Below are 19,905 nucleotides of genomic sequence, written 5' to 3' on the forward strand. Positions count from 1 at the left end.
AGCAAGCTCGCCTGCTCTCAGCCAGCACCAAACGATGGCTTTCTGGTCACAGGCAGATGGCATCAGAACCTTACCTCACTCGCCAGTGTCACACCTCAAGTCTGTGCAGAGTTCCAGTTTAATGTGCCAAGAACAAACTCACCCAGCTTCCCTGAACATCCCTCTCAACTTTCACTTGGCACTGAATTCAAATTCTATGCCATCTTCTTCTTAACTCTCCTTTGCCATTTATGTCACACAGTTACAGAGGACTAGCAATTCTTTTTCAGGACACCAGGAATGGTACCCTGCACTCAGGAGGCCAATGCAAAAGAGCTGCAGCTCAAGGTCAGACCAGGCTGAAACTGAGCCTCTGTCTCAAGGGGAAAAACCCTAGCCTATTATGTACTGGACGCTGAGAGAATAATGCCAAGTTTGTGTGAGATTTTCTTTAGACACAGAATCAGCCCTTCTTGATTTGAAAGAGCAGCATCCAACCTTGCCACTGCGGACTTAGACTCACGCATGATGGAAGCTCTTTCAGCTGTCCACTCCCAGAACAGCCATGAGCAAAGATAGGGCAGGGCTGTTGTTTTCCGAAGTGTGAAACTTTACATTTTATACAGAGAAATAACCCTTGTTCAAAGACTCAGGGAAAGCGTCTGAGAAGGACCTGCAGAAGTCTTGAGCTGAGTTCTCTGTGGGCAGAGATGGAATTACAGGCCACTAAGCAGCACTGGCCGACAAGCACTGACCACTGCCCTAGCAGACACGGGAGCGGTTGAAAATAGTTGCCCAGCCAGGAGAGTTTAATTTATGCAGCCAGTCCTCGCTGCAGACCCTTCGGGCTCCAGAGAGAATGACACCACATGTGTCAACACTCAGGCATCTCTATGACAGAGCCTCAGGGAAACCCAGGGCGATCGGCCCACTCTCACTCCGCAGTCACAGAGGAGCCCTGACAATGTTCCTAGCCTGACTTTAAAAAGCTTATACTTGTTTTATTTATGTATTTCTTCAGAAGGCTTTCTTACAGTATTCCCCATGGACAGAATGAACGTCTCTCAAAAGCACTCGGAAGGAGAACGCTCAGGTACCATGTCAAGTCTCCACTGTCGCGACTAAATATCCCCAACTTCAAAGTAATACAATGTGCACAATGTTCCCCTAAGACCAGCTCCTGCCTGGCAACAGACACCTTTGGGGGAGGACAGGAAATGAACATAGAGGAGGGCAAGAGTTGGGGGTGATGGCTGAGTTGTGGGCCAAGGGAGCTGGGATGTTACGATGCCAGCACGTTGCAGCCCTGCGCCACGCAGGCTGCTGGGCCCTGCCTAGCACCGGTTAAAAGAGCACACAGGCTCAGAAGCAAAGGCTCTGTGGGGTCCGCTGTAGCCAGCTGAGGGGATGCTCTGGAAAGGGCTACATTTTCTGACTGCGGTCAGCCTGCTTGGTAGAGATCACAGAGGCCAAGGGCGCAGGTTAGACAGGCTGGAAGGCTGGCATGCGGGTACTATACCTAAGCTGGGTGCACTGGCACTTCGTTTACGGTCTTCAGGTATCCCAACAACGCACACAGCACACGCAGCCCAATGGAGAGAACACAGGGTGACAAAAGGAAACAGGTCAGCCCCGTCTCTCCACGGCACATGCCCCAGGAGGAGAACGCGCCCGCGCTAGACCATGAGGCTGCACAGGGCTCTCCAGCACAAGGGCAGACCGTGAACAGTCTCAGGGGTAGGCTGCGTGCATTTCTCCGCATCCCTGCACCGAGAGTGGCCTAAGAGCTGACTCACTACAACTCAGATCCCCTGAGGCACATTCGCTAGCTCTCCCCGAGACATTCACTTTCACCTCTGAGGATGAGAAGTGAACCTGCAGACGGACGAGGAACGGGTGGAATCAAACTTTCCCCTCCTCCCGAAGGTCAGGGCCCTGGTGCCCGAGCCACATACCGAGATTTGGTGCGCTGGCTGTCCTCTTGTTACTTTTGATTTTAAAAAAGCCCCGGCCAAAGGAGGACCTGGCTTTTCGAGTTCCAAAGGGGTTGTCATCCATAGACCCGTCAGGTGCCGGGACCTTGGGAGGCAGGGTCCCAAACGTGCGACTGTCGGCTGGAGCTTTATCCTGAGGGGCGACAAGGAGGTATCTGAGTGCTAGGTGTAGCATCCTGAGCACAGGCTGGCTGCACTCCCTGGACGGACAGCTGAAGTGACACACTGTGCCCAACACCAGGTGGCACTTTTCAAAAGCCTAAGAAATAAACAGCAATACAAAGGACACACGCACCTCCATCTACAGTCCATTCGCTTGTCATGTTAAATAGTTAAGACACCTTTAAAAACATTTTTTTTTTTTTTAATCTGCCTCAGTTTTTCAAGACCCAGAGTGGAGCAACTCCACACCCAGGTGGCGGGTTTCTTACTTTCCTAGCAATTATGATGCAGAGCTGAGGTGAGTTCACACGTGTAAGTCACCACCACAGCAGCAGAAGCTTAAGGCAATCCACAGCCGGCACTGGCCCACCGAGGAGGCCGTCAGGGGCGTCATACATTCTTGTCGAGGAAGATGAAGGTGCAGCCGGCAACTCTCCGTCCTGAGCTGCACAACTCTGAGGCGGCTGCTCCGCTTATGAGGAACGTTTCACTGCTTTAGCATCATGGTGGAGGCTTCTGGGTACTTTTCCTTTCGGGCCCCTGCTTTCTGCTTTTCCTTTACAACGCCAGTGGAAGGGTGACGGCTGGCTAACTGGCACCACCTGCTGCCCACAGTAACTGTGGTCTGTCCGCACGGCAGAGTCACTATCTACGGCTTCCTGAGTCCTCCTGTCACTTAGGGAACAGTGCACTGAAAGGGCCTGGCGACAGCTGTCTCCACCGCACTCACAGCCGGAACTGACCTGCCCCACTCAGTCCTTACCCAGTTCATGACCAGAACCCAGGGTGGGACTCAGAGCCTGCTTACACCACACTCGCGCCTACAGCCAAGGGCTTTACGAAGCAAACAGCAGGTGATCTAAGGGTTTTTTTTTTGCAGGCCTGAGGAAGGCAACTCCAGTAACAAAATGATCAAATCACATGACTCTCTCACCCCAGCCTAGCTTCCTAGTACCAGAGGTGAGCGTAACATTTTTTATTTGTCTGTTTATCTGTGTGCATTTGTGTGCGTGGGGGGTACACACGCCTCCGGAGGGCAACCTGTGGGAGTCCCTCTCCTCTTTCACCATGCGTACCCGGGGAATCAAACCCAGGCCATCCGGCTTGATGGCAACACCTTACTCATAAGCCATCTCAACTGCCCAAATTAACTTTTTCTTTCTTTTCACCAAAACATGCATTTTATTCTAGGCTGAGAGACTACACAGCACACATGAAGGCTGTTCAGGAAGGAGCAATGCATGAGGACCAGGCAAGCAGGACTGAGCAGAAAACTTTGGGACAAGCCCTTCCCCTGTATACCTGACCTTTACCCCTGGCCAGGTGCTGCCAGGGTACACAGCGGCCTGCACTTGCTCCATGTGAAGGCTTTGCACGTCGGTGTGTGAAGAATGACACACGTGTCAGGTATGCATGCGGGGCTTCAGGCTGGTGGTCTCTCCGTCTTCACTGTGTTCTTGGAGACAGAGCCTCTCACTGGCCCTGGAGCTCACGGACTGAACAGATGGCTGCCAAAGCCCGGGGTCCTCCCGTCCCCACCATCTTCCCGCACCAGGCTGACAAACACGTGCTGCCATGCCCAGTGTTCTATGTAGCAGCTGTGGATTTGAACTCAGGTCTTCACACTTGCAGAGTAAGCATCTTCTCACTGAGCCATCTCTCTAGCGCTAAGACTAACATAAGTTTTACGTTTCACTTGAAGTTCCTTGTCACGTTTTCAAGCCATTCTCCCACCCCCATTTCTTAGCAGTTCTGTTGTTCTGATGCCCCCCCTTTTTTTGTAGTTTTACCACCTACGGATGTCACTAAATAACACATTTATAGTCTGACAGGCTTTGGTATTTCATGGCCACATTCTGTTCTCTGAATTGATTTTGAAATTCACCTAGAACATGTGTATGTTTACTTCTTTTCAAAGCTACACACTCTTGCTTTGTGGCAGAGCTCAGCAAGGTGGGAAGAGCTGACAGTCTCCACACCAGTTACTCAGCGCTGCCACAGCTGCGACAATTGCCTTCAGCAGGATGGAGGCAGATGGGCGCGACTGTGCTGTACTCGGCCTAAATGGCAGCTGCTCTTCAGAGCACAGGCTGCCTCTGGCTCCTGAGAGCTGTGATGAGTCTTTTGGAGCAACGACCCATGTTATCTCCAGCTCCCTGTGCATCACTGGTAATTTGGGGAAGAAAGGGCATTTGGAAAAGCCAGAGAACCAAACACATAGCAGCCCTGGGTGAGACGGGGTGACCACGGCGCTGAGACTGCTCTAGAGTCCACGCACAGTCCGCAGCAGAGCTGCCAGGGCGGCCCTTCCTGGGGCCTCTGCTCAGCTGGTGCATCCAGGCCCTGAGCAGCAGGGACAAAGCAGCAGAATGCACCCCTTAGCCCCTCTGGACCAGCAGCACCCCCTGGTGGACAGCCTCTGGAAAAGCCTGTCCCACAAAGCTAATGCCACCAAGCTGGAAGCTCACTGGCGTGGAGCCCTGGCTTGAATGGAAATGAAGAGAGCGTAGGCACTGGGCCATCCATGTGTGTGACATCACAGGGGAGAGGTGACCTTCGGAGGGTTCTCCTGGGCTGGGCCGACTGTATTCTGCGTTTTATAAGGGTGTGTGTGTGCATGTGCCTGTGAGTGTGCGTGTGCCTGTCTGTGTGTCTGTCTGAGTGTGTCTGTGCTTGCATTTCTGTGTGTGTGGGAAGCAGGATTTTCACAAAAGGGTGTTGGTCCCATGGAGCTGGACTTCCAGCTGTTTGTGAGCTGGGTGTTAGGTTTGGATCTCAAAATAAACTTTGTTTAGACACGGTCTCACTATGTAGACCAGGCCTTAAACTCAGAGATCTGCTTGCCTTTGGCCCCCAGTTCTGAGATTAAAAGTGTGTGCCACCATGCCTAACTCAAAATTAACTTAAGAAGATGTACTGTGTGCTTTATGCATATGGGCATCTGTCTGCAGAGCAGAGGAGAGCATGGATCCCAGGGACTACGCTTAGAAACTGCCAGGGGGTGCTGGGAACTGCAAGCGGCATTTAGCACATCTGTGAATAGTAACCATCCATCGAGCTGTACAACACTGCCTCTGAAGACTTCTGAACGGCCTCCTTTCCCTGTTCACAGACAGTGACATCCAAGGAGGGCTGCTATAAATCCTTTATACAGTCGGTTGTCCCATACACTTTTATAAATAAGAAGCCATTTACCTCCCTTCTAAGCCATAAAACCTTAGTTGCATTCATTTCCCACATGGTTTATTAGTCTCGACTTTTTATTTACATATTTTCAGTCTTTTTTATATTTATTCTTGTATCTGCCATTAATTACACCATGGTAGCTAGTAATTCCCCATCAGAAAACCGTAAGTTCTTCCTAAAATGAACTTTTCCTGTGTGCAAAATGAGACAAAATGAAGATCTATCCTTCAGTATTTTCTTCTAAGGATAACAAAGAAAAAAAGAAGAAAGAAAGAAAGGAAGGAGAGAGAAAGAGAAAGAAAGAAAGAAAGGAAGGAAGGAAGGAAGGAAGGAAGGAAGGAAGGAAGGAGGGAAGGAAGGAAAGAAGGAAGGAAGGAAAGGAAGGAAGAAAGAAAAGAAAAGAAAGAGAGAGAGAGAGAAAGAAAGAAAAAAAAGCAGGGAGGCAAAACCAAAAGCATCCCACAGGACTCACCATGCCATCTGATGTCTCTTTCTTCAGATTTCCCAGGCTGCTGGATTTTGGCAGACTCGGAGTTCTAAAAACAGAAATGATGACAATTAAAATGAATAGTAAACTGACTCTGGTGCCTGTATCTAAGCAGATCATCTTAGAAGAAAACTAAAAATTATCTGGGGGTTGAATCTTGGTAATAGAAGAAAATCTGGATCCAGGCAAGCACTTTGTCTGCTTAAGTAAATTGCAGCATTTAGTTCTTTAAAAGCAGGGTGGCTAACTGTCGTGCCAACAACACAAACTGTCCCACACATGTCACAGTAGCTGGAAAAACACTTAAGGCTACCCTGGCACTATCAGGGTTTTCCATGGACCAGTGGCACTTACACGTTTACACTAGGAACTTCGTAGACGCCCATGCACTCTTCAGATCTAATCCATCTACTTAAAGAATGAAAATTTACTTTTCTCTCAAAAAGGAGTAACTTTTCTGGATCTGGCAAAGCAATTCACTTAATAGTTCTGATCAAAGCCTAAGAAGCCAGGTTTTGTGGGGCGCGCCTGTAATTTCAGTACTCAAGAGGCTAAGGCAGAAGAATTGCTAAATGTCTGAGATCAGCCTGGGCTATCAAGATAAGGCCTGTGTCCCAACATGAGAAAGAAAGGAGGAAGGAAGGACACAGATAAAGAGGGGAGGAGAGGGGGAGGCAGGGAGAAAAGAGGAAGGGAGGGAAGGAAGAAAGGAGTGGGGAGGAAGGGCAGAAAGGAAGGAAGGAGGGAAGGAAAACATACTATGGGAATCCTTGTTATCAACACAGTAATTCACTTGCTTGCCTGGGAAGGCAGGAGGAGCCTGTAAGTCACACACACTTTCTCCTTCGCATATCCGTGTTCAGTTACACAGAGCTGGAGATGCTTACTTGAAAACTAAATGCACGAATATAGGGCCAATTTCAAAAAAACGAGGGACTGAGGACTTCAGTGCCGAGTGTGCGGGGCTGTGAGGGGACTGAGGACACTTCAGTGCTGAGTGTGAGTGGCAGTGAGGGGACTGAGGACTTCAGTGCCGAGTGTGCGGGGCTGTGAGGGGACTGAGGACACTTCAGTGCCGAGTGTGCGGGGCAGTGAGGGACTGGAGACACTTCAATGAGGACCGTGCGTGGCAGTGAGGCCGATCCTCAACAAGGCAGGGTGAAAAGGAAGGCAAAGCAGAGAGAGAGAGAGAGAGAGACTAAAGAAGGAATGTGCTTACTCCAAAAACCAACAACTATGCAAACACACTTCTAAAAGGCATTTCTCCTGTATTTACGTAAGTTGTCAGTAGTACTGACTGCCAAAAACATAAAAGATAACAGAGGAGCAGAAACATCTCCTCCGAGCCCTGCCCTGGAATAGGTTTGCTGGTGGTTTGGGACTTTCCTAATCTAATCCAGACCCTGACTTGGATAAGCATTCCCACTCCTCCAGCTTACTAAACCGTAAGTGCAGGAGCAGCCCTGCCAGCTCTCACATTCTCAGAGACTCTTTTCTGTTGGAATAAAACATACAAATCAGCACAAAAAGTGACTTTAAAATGCTGAACTTCAAATGAAAACTAATGACAGACAGAAGACTAAAGATTTGCAAACGCTGGGCGTGAAATGGCAGGCCAGAGGCCATCTTTGTAAACATGAGCCCTCCTGCCCCACCTGCCATGACACTCGAAGTCCTGTACTCAGGGTTAAAGAACCTCAGTCGATCCTGTAGTAATGGTTACGTGACCATAGCAGCCCCCCTTCCTGAAGCCGAAGCACACCTCAGACTCAACAATATACGACTTACGAAACACCATCACACAGGGAGACTTCAGCGGCCACGCCCAGGATTGCTTTTCCATCACTAGAATAAATTTTTACAAAGGCGTTTGTTATTGTCATGAACTAAAAATCCCACAGACATTCTTGGGCTTACAGTGGTGAAGTCCCAGAGAGCACACAGGAAGCTCAAAGCAGTAAGTCAAAAGTGTCTTTTGCTTAATCTCCTCCAAACACAGCTTCGCCTGTCCTGCCCTGCTCATACTCACAGCACCCCACTGCCTACAGTCGGGCGAAGTTTCTCCACAAAGTCTACTTCAGGAGGGTGTGGCAATTACCTCGTACCTACCAAAAATGGTAGCAAAAATGAGCCACAGCAGCACTGAAAAGTCAAAACTCCCAAGTCAAGCCATCATAGATGGGACTGTTGTATATATTCTAAGTGAACAGAAATGTTTTTTAAAAATAGTGCAAAGAAAGCTGTTTCTAATTTTAAGCATTTTTCTAAGTCTAATTCAAGTTTAGGCAATTAACTTGAGAGTTTTCTGGCAAAATATCTATTTGCCTCTGGAGAAATGAGCGTGTCCCTGTTGTGCTGATTTCATGACCAAGTATAACTGCTCTGCTTTTACCTTCTCAGCCACCTACGGCCAAGACTGCAAAACCCAAGCTCCTTAAAGGCCCCGCTGGCTTCACCCTCATTTCCCCAGGCTCCCCCACCATCACTTCCTGATCAAGCCTTTTATTTCATTATTACAAAACTGATGATGACAACCATGTCTGTAAATAAGTGTGATATGCCCTTACTGTTTGTTGCTCAGTTTCCCTGAACATTTGTACCACAGTGTTAGTCCATAGGTCACATACTTCTCGTCAAATGACATCTCGGCCTTAGCAGGCAACTTCGAGTTTTCAGAAGTTTCTAAACCCATAGATAGTGGCAATAGTGAAGGGACTGAAGTCTGCAAGATGCTGGTGTGAAACTGTGAAAAAATATAAGTAAAAAAAAAAAAAAAAAAAAATCAATCAATCAACAAGCAAAACACAAGCCACAGCGTAAGCAAACATACAGACTTGGTCGGCCCCAAACACACTTGCACCGCTCGGCTGCTTAAAGACACACAGTGAACACACACCCAGCCAGCTACTCAGCAACAGTTCCCCTGAGCCACACCCCACCGACACACAGCCATGCCTGCCCCGAGGCCAGAAACCGAGGGGAGGTAAGATGAGCTCGGTGGCTTGACCAGCAAAGCTCAGCCTCCTGAGGAGGCAAAGGACTCGGCTGTGTGCGCGCTGCCGTTCCTGAGGGACGGCACCACGAAAGCGCAGACGACGCCACGTTGTAGCCCTGTAGAACAGGGTTCTTCTCTACATCCGGCCCCCAGGTTGGTTCTGGTTTGAATCTTTAGGATCAAGGCTGGGAAATCTCTTCAGCACTCACCCATGTTTCCTGAAGCTCAACTATTTTCCTAGACCCTAATCAGGGGGAAAATGCACTACCCGCCCCCCACATTTCTTGATTTTTTTTTTTCAAACTTTAAGGTTTCAGTTTCAAATTATTTTTTTTTTCCTCCTGGTTTTCTTCAAAAGTAAAGTTGAACTTATGAAAACTAAACATCATTAAAGTGGAATTCACAAGGGCTGGAGAAGCGTGGCCAGGAGCATTACTTGCTCTCCCAGCAGGCTGGAGCCAACTGCAGTTCCACAGGATCTAGTGCCCTCTTCTGACCTCTTTGGGAACTGCATGCAGGCAGTGTCCATACACTCTGGCATAAAATAAATACAGAGGAAGACACATAGCAACCACACAGGAAAACTCCACATGCCATACGCATAGAAGCAAGCCCTTGCCAAGTGCAGCAGCTACTGGCTGTCAAAGGAGGCGTTTTTGGAAGGCTAGGATAGGACAATCACTACCTCTATGATGGCCAGGACAACAAAGTGAGCCTCTGGCTCAAAATGAAATAAAGGGTTTTGTTGTTGTTGGGGTTTTCCCCCTACTTAGCAAGCAGGGAACTTCTCCTTGAACCTTACTTCATAATTAATATCTTGACTGGTGAACTATTCATCACTCTCCAACATTTAAGTGTGAAATGTTAGTTGTTTTGCTCAGGACTAGGGGTGTAGGTCAGTGCAGAGTACTTAGGCCCAGTACTACAAAGGGGGAAGAGTTAAAAGTGCCAGGAAAAGAGACTCCTCACCGGGCATTACCTGTTCATACCAGGATCGTGAACAACACATGTGAGAGAAGGAAGGCACTCGAGGTGGCGAAGGGAGCAGCTGTGGAGCACAGCTGAGCTGAGCAAGAATTCCCAGTGCCCGGGCTCTCCACACAGCAATTACGGTAAAATTAAGACGAGGCTTCAGGACAAGGACCAATCTGCACCTGGGGAACCCTGGGCCCACCAGGCCGAGGTGGACTGCAATAAGCCGCAGCTGTGGGCAGCCCTTCGGGAGCCTGGGCCCAAGAGTGTGCCAGGAAGGCGTGGACCAGCTCTGACCTAGTGCAGCGAATGGAGACTCTAGGAGGTTCTGACTGGTAAAGGTACCGCACCACCAGGCTCAATGGACAGGTACGGGCAGGGAGTAAAAGGTGCCTCCACCTCGGGCACTTTACCAAGCTGAGATTACATTCAGTGAAAATACTTAGGGGTGTGCTGTGCACACCTTTAACCCCAACACTGGGGAGGCAGAGACAAGAGGATCTCTGGAGTTCCAGGCCAGCCTGGTCTACAAAGCTGAGTTCCAGGACAGCCAGAGCTACACAGAGAAACCCTGTCTCAACTCCCCTCCCCCCAAAAAAAGTACTTAGAGGAAAAAGGAAGGGGACTTGGCCAGAATGATGAGCTGAGAAGCTGGCCTCCGGCACAGAAGTGACACCAGCTGTCTACAGGGTTGGACTGTTGGCACCAGGGACGGGCCAACGCCTTCATCTCTCCCTCCTGTGAAGCAGGAGTATCCACAGCAGTTCTGGTGTTTCTGCCTCACCACCATCTGGCTGTGGGGACAGCTTGTTTCCTTAGCTTCCCAGGTCTGTGTGCTGTCTGGAATGATAATCTAGGAACGGCCCAAGGGCCTCCCTACACATCAACATGAATGGACGCCAGCTCAGGGAAGGACATTTGGAGATCTTTGGGGAAGGGAAGGCTGCACTTCATATGAGGAGGTGTAAGTGGGTTCACCCAGGAGGTGAGCGGCCGCTCTGTGCCTCACTCCGTGCTCTTCCACTGTGACACCCCTCAGGCCTTAGGGGAGAGGCCGGCTGGCCTGTGGCTGCAGCAGGGACACTGACTGAGCTACAGATGACACCGATCCTCTGATCTTCTCTGGGTGCTCTTACCACAGGGCCAGGAGGGGACGGGGGGGGGGGTTCCCAGCCAGCAGGCTGCCCCCACAAGCAGCCACTGCCATGAGGAGCCTCCTGCTGCTCCTGAGCAGACAGAGCAGAGGCCTGGCCACCCTCTGCAGACTCCTCGGGAAGATGGCCATCGGGCCACAGCTTGGTGCTGCTGTCTAAGAGGTGATAAGCAGATGTTCTTGTGCCCTACGAACAGAAATGGACAAAGACTTCCCCGCCCTCTGACTGCTTTTTCCGTGCTTGGGTCGCCAGAAAGAATGACACTAGATTTGCGTACATGATCTTACTTACTGTCTCCTGACTTATTTGTACCCAATCTTTAAAAAGCAGGCCATCTTCTCATATTTTACAGCATCTACCTCAAAGACGCTCATGCATGTTTTGAGATGGGCTCCTTTTAGGCTGCTCTCAAACTCCTAGCCAAAGGATGCCCTGCCTCTTCAGCTGCTGAAATTACAGGCCTATGTCAATACATCTGCCTTGTTTTTATTGAGTTTCATAAGCAATCCGACTTTATCCAAAGTATTTATTAGAAAGAGGGTAGGTACACATTTTAAGAGGAAGAGAAACTGGCAGCCCACAGGAACTACCACAACAGACCAAAGGGTAACGGAGCCAGGAACGAACCACGCCGCTGGCACTGCGGAGTTCACAACTCGAGCACACAGCCCTCCAACACAGACCGTGCCGGGATGCCACACATACCTCTTCTGCGGCGCTCGTGCTGAGCGGGTCCCTGCCGGGAGAGCCCAGGCCTGGCGTCGAGGAGGTACTTCTCTCCAGGTCGCTGAAGCCCTGCCCGTCCAACAGGGTGGAGCTGGAGCTGGAGCGGAGCAGACCCTCACACTCTGCATCCGGGCCTGGAAGAGAGAAGCAGAGCTGCAGCCTGCTGTGGGGAGAGCGGGAGGGCGCACTCTCCTCTTTCTTTCCTTGAACACATGTACCACTGAGCTGCAGTGCCAGCCCCAAGCACACACAAACACGCGCCGTTCCTTCCTTGCGTCAGGTGTAGGTTGGCAACACAGACTCTAGGACACAGCATCTTCAACTGTACTCGACTAAGCCTTAGGACCGGGCCGCACGGAGGACCACCCGAGGTGGTAACAGTGAGTCAGGCTTCAGTCAGGACTGGACAAAAGAGGGTTTTTTTTAAAGAATTATATCACGAACCCACTGCAATTTTGTAAGTATTAGTTTAGCCCTATTTGGTGATGCATAACTTTAATCCTAGCACTCAGAGGGTGAGAGTAGAAGAATCAGGAGTTCAAGAGCACCCTCAGCTACACAGCAAGTTTAAGGCCAGCCTGGGCTACATGACAGCCTATTTCAAAAAGTTGTCTCTGTCTGTCTACTACCATCTACCATCATCTTCCTACCTACCCCTTACCTGTCTACTCTACACACCTACCCACCTATCCATCCCAGCATGACCCTCCGACTCTGAATAATGGCAGAAACACCATTTAATCACTCAACTTCTCATCACTGCCATGCTTTAGGAAATACACAAAAAGCAAAGCAGGAGACGAGAGAAGGAAAATGACAGCTAACCCTTCCAAATGGTCCCTTTATGCCATTTTAAACACAGAAAAGAAACCAAATGTCCATTAAAGCACTAAGCTGAAAGTTTTAACAGCAGTCACGATGTAAAGGGTTAACTGTAGAACACAATGCTCAACAGCCATTTTCTTAAAAATAGAAAGATTTTAAAAACTCTAATCTCTAAATAATGCCAAATTGCAAACTATATACTTATCTAGAGCTTTTAATGATGCTGTAATGTCTCTTGGTTTCTGTTTTGTTTTGTTCTCCCCCTGCCCCGTACCTCTCTCTCTCTTAAAAAAACTGTCTTGCTATAACATAGCCCAGGTTGGCATCAAATTCAAGATCCTTTCGACTCAGCTTCTCCAGTGCCTAGATAACAGGCATGACCAACTGTACCATAACTGTTTAAAGACGTCTTTTTTTATTTTGGATATGTGTGTCATGTGTGTGTCCACAGAGGACAGGAGAGGGTGTTGGGTCCCTGGAAACTGCAGTTATAGGTGGCTGTGCACTGCTCTGTGGCTGCTAAGAGCCAGACTCCGGTTCTCCTTCAGTTGAGGTTTTACTAGAATTTTATCCTAACTTTACTAGATTTTAGCTGTGGCTAAGAGTTTTGTGGTGAGTACCTAAGTAAATGTACGTTGTAGGGAGAAATCACTTTCTATATAACTCTTCACTGTATGGGGGCAGGGTTTTTAGGAGCCGGGAAAACCTATGTTACTATATTTGATTTCCAACCACAACACGGGTTGGAGAGGTTTGGCCAGCCAAGCACTGCCGTGTAAGCATGAGGATCCGAGTTCAGCTCTCCAGCACCTACACAAAAGCTAGGCATGGCCTGGAGAGGTGGACTAGAGCTTAGGAGCACACACTGACCATGAAGAAGGCCTGAATCTGATTTCTGGCCACTAAACTAGGCAGCTTACGACTGCCCGTTAATGCCAGCTCCTGGGGTCTGATGCCCCCGTCTGCTCTCCTCAGGCACTTGCACAAATGTGGCACATAGAAGCACACACAGGCACATAAACAGAAATAAAATAAATCTTTAAAGACCAGGCCCGGTTGTCTATAGCCTTAGATGTAGGAAGGCAATCCCTGAACTCCTGACCAGCCCATATAGCCAGTCAGTGGGCTCCAGCGTCAGCAAGAACCTATCTCAAGGGAAGCCAGTCATAAGGTTCATGAGTTGGCCTTGGTGTGCCTCACGGAATGTGAGCCACTTTTTTAGTCCTCGTGAATAAAAAGGAGAATGTCCACTTTTATTTATTTGTTTGTTGGTTTCAAAGTTCCTGGCCCAAAGCAGAGGTTTTTCCTTTGATTTGTTCTTTTCATTTGTTTTCTTTTGATTTGAATTGAAACTTGACCAGAATTGAAACTTGGGGTGCAGCTTGGTGGTGGAGCATTTGCCTGGCACTTGCCTAGTACTCACAAGCACTAATAAATTAACTAATTCATTTTAAAAACAAGATTTCAGATCCGTGAGTATTTCACAATTAACTCTTTGCTGGCCACTTTTTATGTCAACTTCACCATGGCTGTAATCATTTGGGAAGAGGAAATAGCAATTCAGCCAGTGCCCCAGCAAACCAGGCGGTGGGCGAGCCGGTGGGGCATTTTCCTGGTTGGTGATTGATGGGGGGCGGTCACTGTGTGGGGCTGTCCCTAGGCTGGTTCTGAGGATGTATGGGAAAGCAGCTGAGCAAGCCTCGGGGAGCAAGGCAGTGCGTGGCCTCCACGGCCTCTGCCTCCGCTCCTGCCTCCAGGTCCTGCGCAGTTTGAGCTCCTGCCCTGCCCTTCCTTTGTAGTGGGCTGTGCTATAGGGTGTGAGCTAAAAGAAAGGCTTCCCTTCCCAAGCTGCTTTCAGCCACAACAAAGGAAACCCTACCTGAAGGACCTCTCCAAAGACATGCTCTCGGTGCTGTTCATCTTCAGGTGACACCTCCCTCACGCTCACAGCAAACAAGCACTCTAACACTCCGTCTGTTCAAATGAGCCCCCCCTCCATGTTTGAGACCGGACATCTGCAGGTGAGGCAGAAGAACGGCTTGTGTCTGAAGACAAACGCAGACCCCCTTGGTCACCCGATGATGGCACCATCACATGCCCGGTGGCATTAGCCCCGAGTGCCGACCTCCGTTGATCTATTTCCCTTTGCTCCGTGCCCATCGTCTAGTTCAGCGACTCACAGCCTAACATACCTGTCAGTTCAGGTCCACCGGCCACTGCAGTAACAAGGCCTGCAGACTGGCCTACCCGCTCCAGACACTGGTGACCCTCATGACACCCTCCTGGCAAAGGCTCTGCTGCACACTCGTTACTCGGCCCTTTATCCAGGCTGTGGGTGCAGCTCAAGGGTAGAACACTCGCTTAGCACATGCAAGGCCCTAGTCACGTGAAGCCAACCTGACCTTAAGTGTCAAGCCCGAGGACAGTGGCTCTCAACCTGGGGGTCAAACAGCCCTTCACAGGGTTGCACCTCAGATACCTGCACGCCAGATATTTACCCGACAGCTCACAACAGCAGCCACTTTCAGTTATGAAGCAGCAACAAAAGTAGCTTTACAGCTGGGGTCAGCACACCAAGAGGGACTGCGCTAAAGTGCATGAGGGAAGCTGAGAGCTGCTGACCAAGGACCAACAAACAAAACAGGCCCTCCTGGATTCTCCTCTCTTGTGTAAGAGCAGATGGCAACCGGCCCTGCTCAGATTCCCCTCGTGTCGTCATGCCACAGCCTCCCCACCACTCAGAACCTCCAGGCACTCTGGTCTCTCTCCTGAACTCCCAAGGCTCTGTAGACGAGCCGTCTTTCTTGCTCCAGAGTGCTCTTCCTGGAACTCCTCGCTGATGCACACTCATTGGCCGGGTGCTCCCAACAGATCAGCCTCCCAAGAGCCATGTGATCTGGGACAACATGTGTGAGCTCTTAGGAAACTGAGCTAAGTATGTAAGGTCACAGCTGGTTAGCATCAGGCGAAGCAGGCACCTGCCTCTCACCTGGGGCCGGAGCGGCTGGGTCCTGTGCTGTCCGGTACCTGCCCAGGCTCTGCCGGAGCTCCTCTATCCTCCGGTCCTGCGGAGAGAACAGCGGCACCATGGCGGCCTCAGAGCACCAAAAGAACCTCACTCTTGGTTCTTTGGTGGCTCACTCTTGGTAGCTGAACACTATTTCCAAACATCAGCACAGCAGCAACTGCGCCTGTTCTGAGTGTGTTGCAGACACAGAAACAGCCACCCTGATCTCACAGGTTCTTTTACCCACCATATTTAAAACAAACTGACACAACAGCGCTTAACTAAAAAAGAAAAAAAAATCAAGGGCTGGGGAGACAGCTTGTGGGTGTGGAGAGCCAGCATGAAGCCTGATGACTTGTGTTTGATGTCAGTGGATAAAGCTCTGGTGTTCGGGTCCCAGCACCACACAGAAGCCAGCTGTGCCAACTGTACCCACAGCACACCAGGGAGTGGGGCAGAGGGGGCAGAGCTGGGTCCCAGAGCCTGCTGCCCAGCCAGCCAGGCGCCAGGGCCACTGACTTCTCAAGAGAATAGATGGAGGGAGATGTGGGAAGACGTGGGAAAGCCAACCTGACCTTGACTGTCAGCTTTCACACACAAGAACACGTATGCAACACACTCTCACACAAACATTCTCTCTCTTTACACATTTTCTCTCTTAAATACAGAATCTCTCTCTCATACACACACATCTCTCTCACACACACACACACATTCATTCTCACACACATTCTCTCTCACACACACAGAATGACACTGAGAGGGGAACAGCAAAGGTGTAAAAAAGAGAAGCGAGCCCTGGGGAGGCTGTGGTGAGGGAGCAGCTGTCTCTTGCACTCTGCAGCCCGTGACACAGGAGAGAGCATCCTGACGGTGCAAACTGACCCAGAGGTTTTAGGCAGCCACGATCAGGTGAGGTCACTGAAGAGGACACTGTCCAAGGGGGCAACAGCTCTGCTTCTAGCATGATGAAGGCCAAACACAGGTGAGCAAAAGCAAGAGCGCTAGTGAACAGGTGTTAGGCACTGAGGACAAAGGTGGGGCCAGGTCAGTTCTCAAGGAAGGCAGGCAATTCCAGGTGTAAAAGAGGTCAGGTGCATGGAGAAGACTCCAGTGTCACAGCGTGCACACACCTTCTCTCTCCGTGGCGCTGTGCCCTGCTGTGAAGCTGGAACTCACCCTTCTCATCAGCCTAGAATTGCCAGAACATACTATTTCTCCTCTCATCAGATATAAAGCTACGTTCAAAAGGGGACCCTGGGTTGCTGGCCTCTACTCTGTGCACACAGCCAGTCACACGTGCCACCACTGAGGCTGTGCACACTCGGGCAGGGAGACACAGGAAGGTCCCTGAATGTCAGCAGAGGCTGGTCCAGCCGAGGTCACACAAGGAACCTCGCAGAGCAGACAAAATGGTGCCGCAGAGCGTGAGCACAGCAGTAACAGTGAGGTTTTGTATGGTACCTTTTCTTCATTTGCTGCCATCAGAGACTCCACTGCCCTTTTCATTTTCTGTACTTCAACGTCTGAAAATGAGGCAACACTGTTAGAAGGAGCTCAGCCAACCTGAGAAGCCACTTACTCTTCTGCCTGAAAAGCTTTAAGGTCAACATGGCAATGATTCTTGTCTAGGGACAATGAAGATGAGCACTTTCTACCTCACCCACATGCCCGTCACAGACAGCAATGTGGGCAGAGAGAGACAGACAGACACCCTCTCAGGGGAACAGCAACTCTCCCTTTAAATGCTGAAGATGAAATGTGGGCACAGCAGCAATGACAGCACTGAGGTTTTCAAAAAGGAAGCTGTGGGCAGTGGGTGAGAGCAGTGGGCAATATTCACAGTGACCAAGGTGGAGGGATGTGCTCAGTCATCACGAGCTGGAGAGGCCACGGAGAGCCTGAGCCGAGTGGCGTTCACGAGAGCCATGCTGAGAAGCCAGCTGAGCTCCACAAAGGGACGAGCTTGCTCCATCTGCAGGCCTCATTTCTCACACCGTTTAGAACAAAACCAAGAGGGAGCAGCTACGGCGTATACAGTGAGACTTCCTTAACACCTGCTAACCTAACGCAGAGCTGTGTGCTTTAATAAAAAGAACACAACCCAACAGGGACCCACTGCTAAAATATGGAAACAGGGAAATTACTCAGCTAAAGTTACCTGCTTCTGAAGGGAAAAATATAGTAATTTTAAATTTGTTCACTGATACATTTTCAAGCAGAAATTGCTGAAGCTTATTGTTTGTTTGTTTGTTTGTTTGTTTGTTTGTTTGTTTCAAGCAAGTTCCCTTACCCCAATAATCCGCTCCTGTGGTCAATTAACAATTTATCTTTACATGGCATTAAGCGGCCCAGGCTCCACAAAGCTTCTAATGTCCCCTCAGCTAAGTAAGGAGTGTCTAAGTGGACAAGATGAAGCTTGCCACGAGCTCTGCCGACGTCTGGCACCGAAGCGCCTGTGCGGACTTCTCTCCTGGGCCTCTATCACCCGCCCCACAGAGACTGGGCTGCACGAAAAGCCTGTAAGGTGAGCTTTCCTCCTTGTTTCAGGTCTGTCTGCCTTGTCCACTGTGAAGAAATGAGGGCCCACTGATGAAGCAGCTGCAGTCCTGCTGACAGAAATGTCTTAAGCATGCAAAGAACAGGGTGGCTGCACTGGTGAACGAGAAGCCGATGAGTACACCAGAACCTTACTTTTCTCTTTGAGCTTCTTTTTAATATTTTCATCTGCACGGGAAAACCCATCGGATCGGAGGTTAGCACATATTACAAGAAAACACTATCTCAAGAGTCCTAGTATTTGGCTTCCTTTTACCTAATGCTGGGACTGGAATCCCACAGAGAACCCAGAACATGAAGCAGCCCACGTGACCCTGGGACTGGCAGTGAGCGCAGGGCTGGAGCCTCAGGAAGAGGCTGGGCAGTGAGCTGCACCATCTGACCCCCCGCCTTCTGCACCAACAGTTAGGCCTCAGGGCGAGCAAGCTCGGCGTGGACTGGCTGATGTCACTTGGCCGGCTCTTCCACACTGGTGTGACCCTGGCCCTCCTGACTACAGCCACATCCACTGAGCACGCAAGCCCACCATCACTGAGAGGGCCTGTCCCCCGTTCAAGGAGACAGGCCCTCTGCTGACCAGCCAGGAGCAGGAGCAGGCTGTGGTGAGGGTCTGAACCCCTGTGCCCAGGTCCTGAGCTGAGCTGGCCCTGTAGTGACAACAAGCAGCTCGACCGGCTCCAGTCCCCACCTTAGTCCCCACCTCTGTGTGGGCAGCACCGCAGACACACCTCCAGCCCACGTGCAGCCACTCAGTGGCCACTCCAGTTTTTTTAAATAATTTATTTAATTTTATTTTATGTGCATTGGTGTGAGGGTGTCAGGCCACCTGGAACTGCTTACAGACAGTTGTGAGCTGCCATGTGGGGGCTGGGAGTTGAACCTGGGTCCCTTCGAGGAGCAGACAGCGCTCTTAACCACTGAGCCATCTCGCCAGCCCTCCACTCCACTCTTAACTCTGAGGGTGAGATGGTATCATGGTTCAGGGCTACAGCATGTGATTAGCAGAGTCAGTCCTGAAGTTGTGGTCACTGCTGAATGCCCTATAATGTTATTTTACTTACGTTAAATCCACAGAAGAAAACATACTTCCCTAAGGACTGACAAACAGGCTTCTGATGGATAAGGAAATATAAAATGCTACTCGTTTGCATATTACACCACAAGGCTCCAGCAACTGGAATCTATCTATCTAGTGAGGCAGAAGTAGCTCTAGTGTCCCGTATCATGGCTGTCATTAGAATATATATACAAACACATGAACATATTTTCTAGCAGTGCCAGAATATAGCAATACCATATAATAAACATAAATAAATAAACTTTTACACATAGAATAAAAGTTGAGCGAGGGCTGGTGTCCAGCCTGTGGCCCTTCGGCTTCCATGTCCGCGTGCTAGAACTGCCACTGTGCACTGCTGTGTCAGACCCACATGTAAGCTTTCACCGACACATGTCACTGGACTTGCTTTCTGCTGCCCAATATGAGATCCTCTGCTGCATTGCACAGGAAGGACATCAGGTGCTGGACAGCCAGCCTTACCTCGATCAAGGGCTTCGATCCCCTCTCCTTTTGTCTTGCACACCAGTCTCTCCTGAAGCCTCTTTACTTCACACTCCTTCTCTTCCAGTTGCTCTTTTAAAGATGTCAATTCATCCTTCAAATTATAAATTCATTTTAAAATAATAGACTATAGAAGAAGAGGAATATTTATAGAGCAAATTAGCTCTTTGAAACAATACTTAGGACTGTGGGAATGAGACAAAAACCCACAAAAACTTACACACAAACACAAACTAGACAGAAGCAATGGTAAGCACTATTATTATAAGTAATGTATAATAATTACAGCGTAACTGTT

At 49.7% G+C, this 19,905-nt stretch overlaps 1 protein-coding gene across 11 annotated transcripts in view; it reads right to left on the bottom strand.

The window, feature by feature from the left end:
* The window catches only part of Ppfibp1 (PPFIA binding protein 1), a 129,547-nt gene that overhangs the window by 12,613 nt on the left and 97,029 nt on the right, over positions 1–19,905 (bottom strand). For 10 of the 11 annotated variants that reach the window (XM_055605591.1, XM_055605585.1, XM_055605588.1 and 7 more), the window contains 9 exons: positions 19,587–19,701; positions 18,182–18,214; positions 16,952–17,013; positions 15,470–15,545; positions 11,635–11,789; positions 8,436–8,551; positions 7,597–7,653; positions 5,794–5,857; positions 1,935–2,106 (listed from right to left, as the gene is read on the bottom strand). In XM_055605591.1, the coding sequence (XP_055461566.1) occupies positions 1,935–2,106; positions 5,794–5,857; positions 7,597–7,653; positions 8,436–8,551; positions 11,635–11,789; positions 15,470–15,545; positions 16,952–17,013; positions 18,182–18,214; positions 19,587–19,701 (850 nt within the window). The remainder of the gene's footprint in view (positions 1–1,934; positions 2,107–5,793; positions 5,858–7,596; positions 7,654–8,435; positions 8,552–11,634; positions 11,790–15,469; positions 15,546–16,951; positions 17,014–18,181; positions 18,215–19,586; positions 19,702–19,905) is intronic. The other variant, XM_055605593.1, reaches the window with a different exon arrangement.

This window comes from Psammomys obesus, unplaced genomic scaffold, assembly GCF_907164565.1.
Source record: "Psammomys obesus unplaced genomic scaffold, mPsaObe1.curated_primary_1811, whole genome shotgun sequence".
In the NCBI taxonomy this organism is placed as follows: Eukaryota; Metazoa; Chordata; class Mammalia; order Rodentia; family Muridae; genus Psammomys; species Psammomys obesus.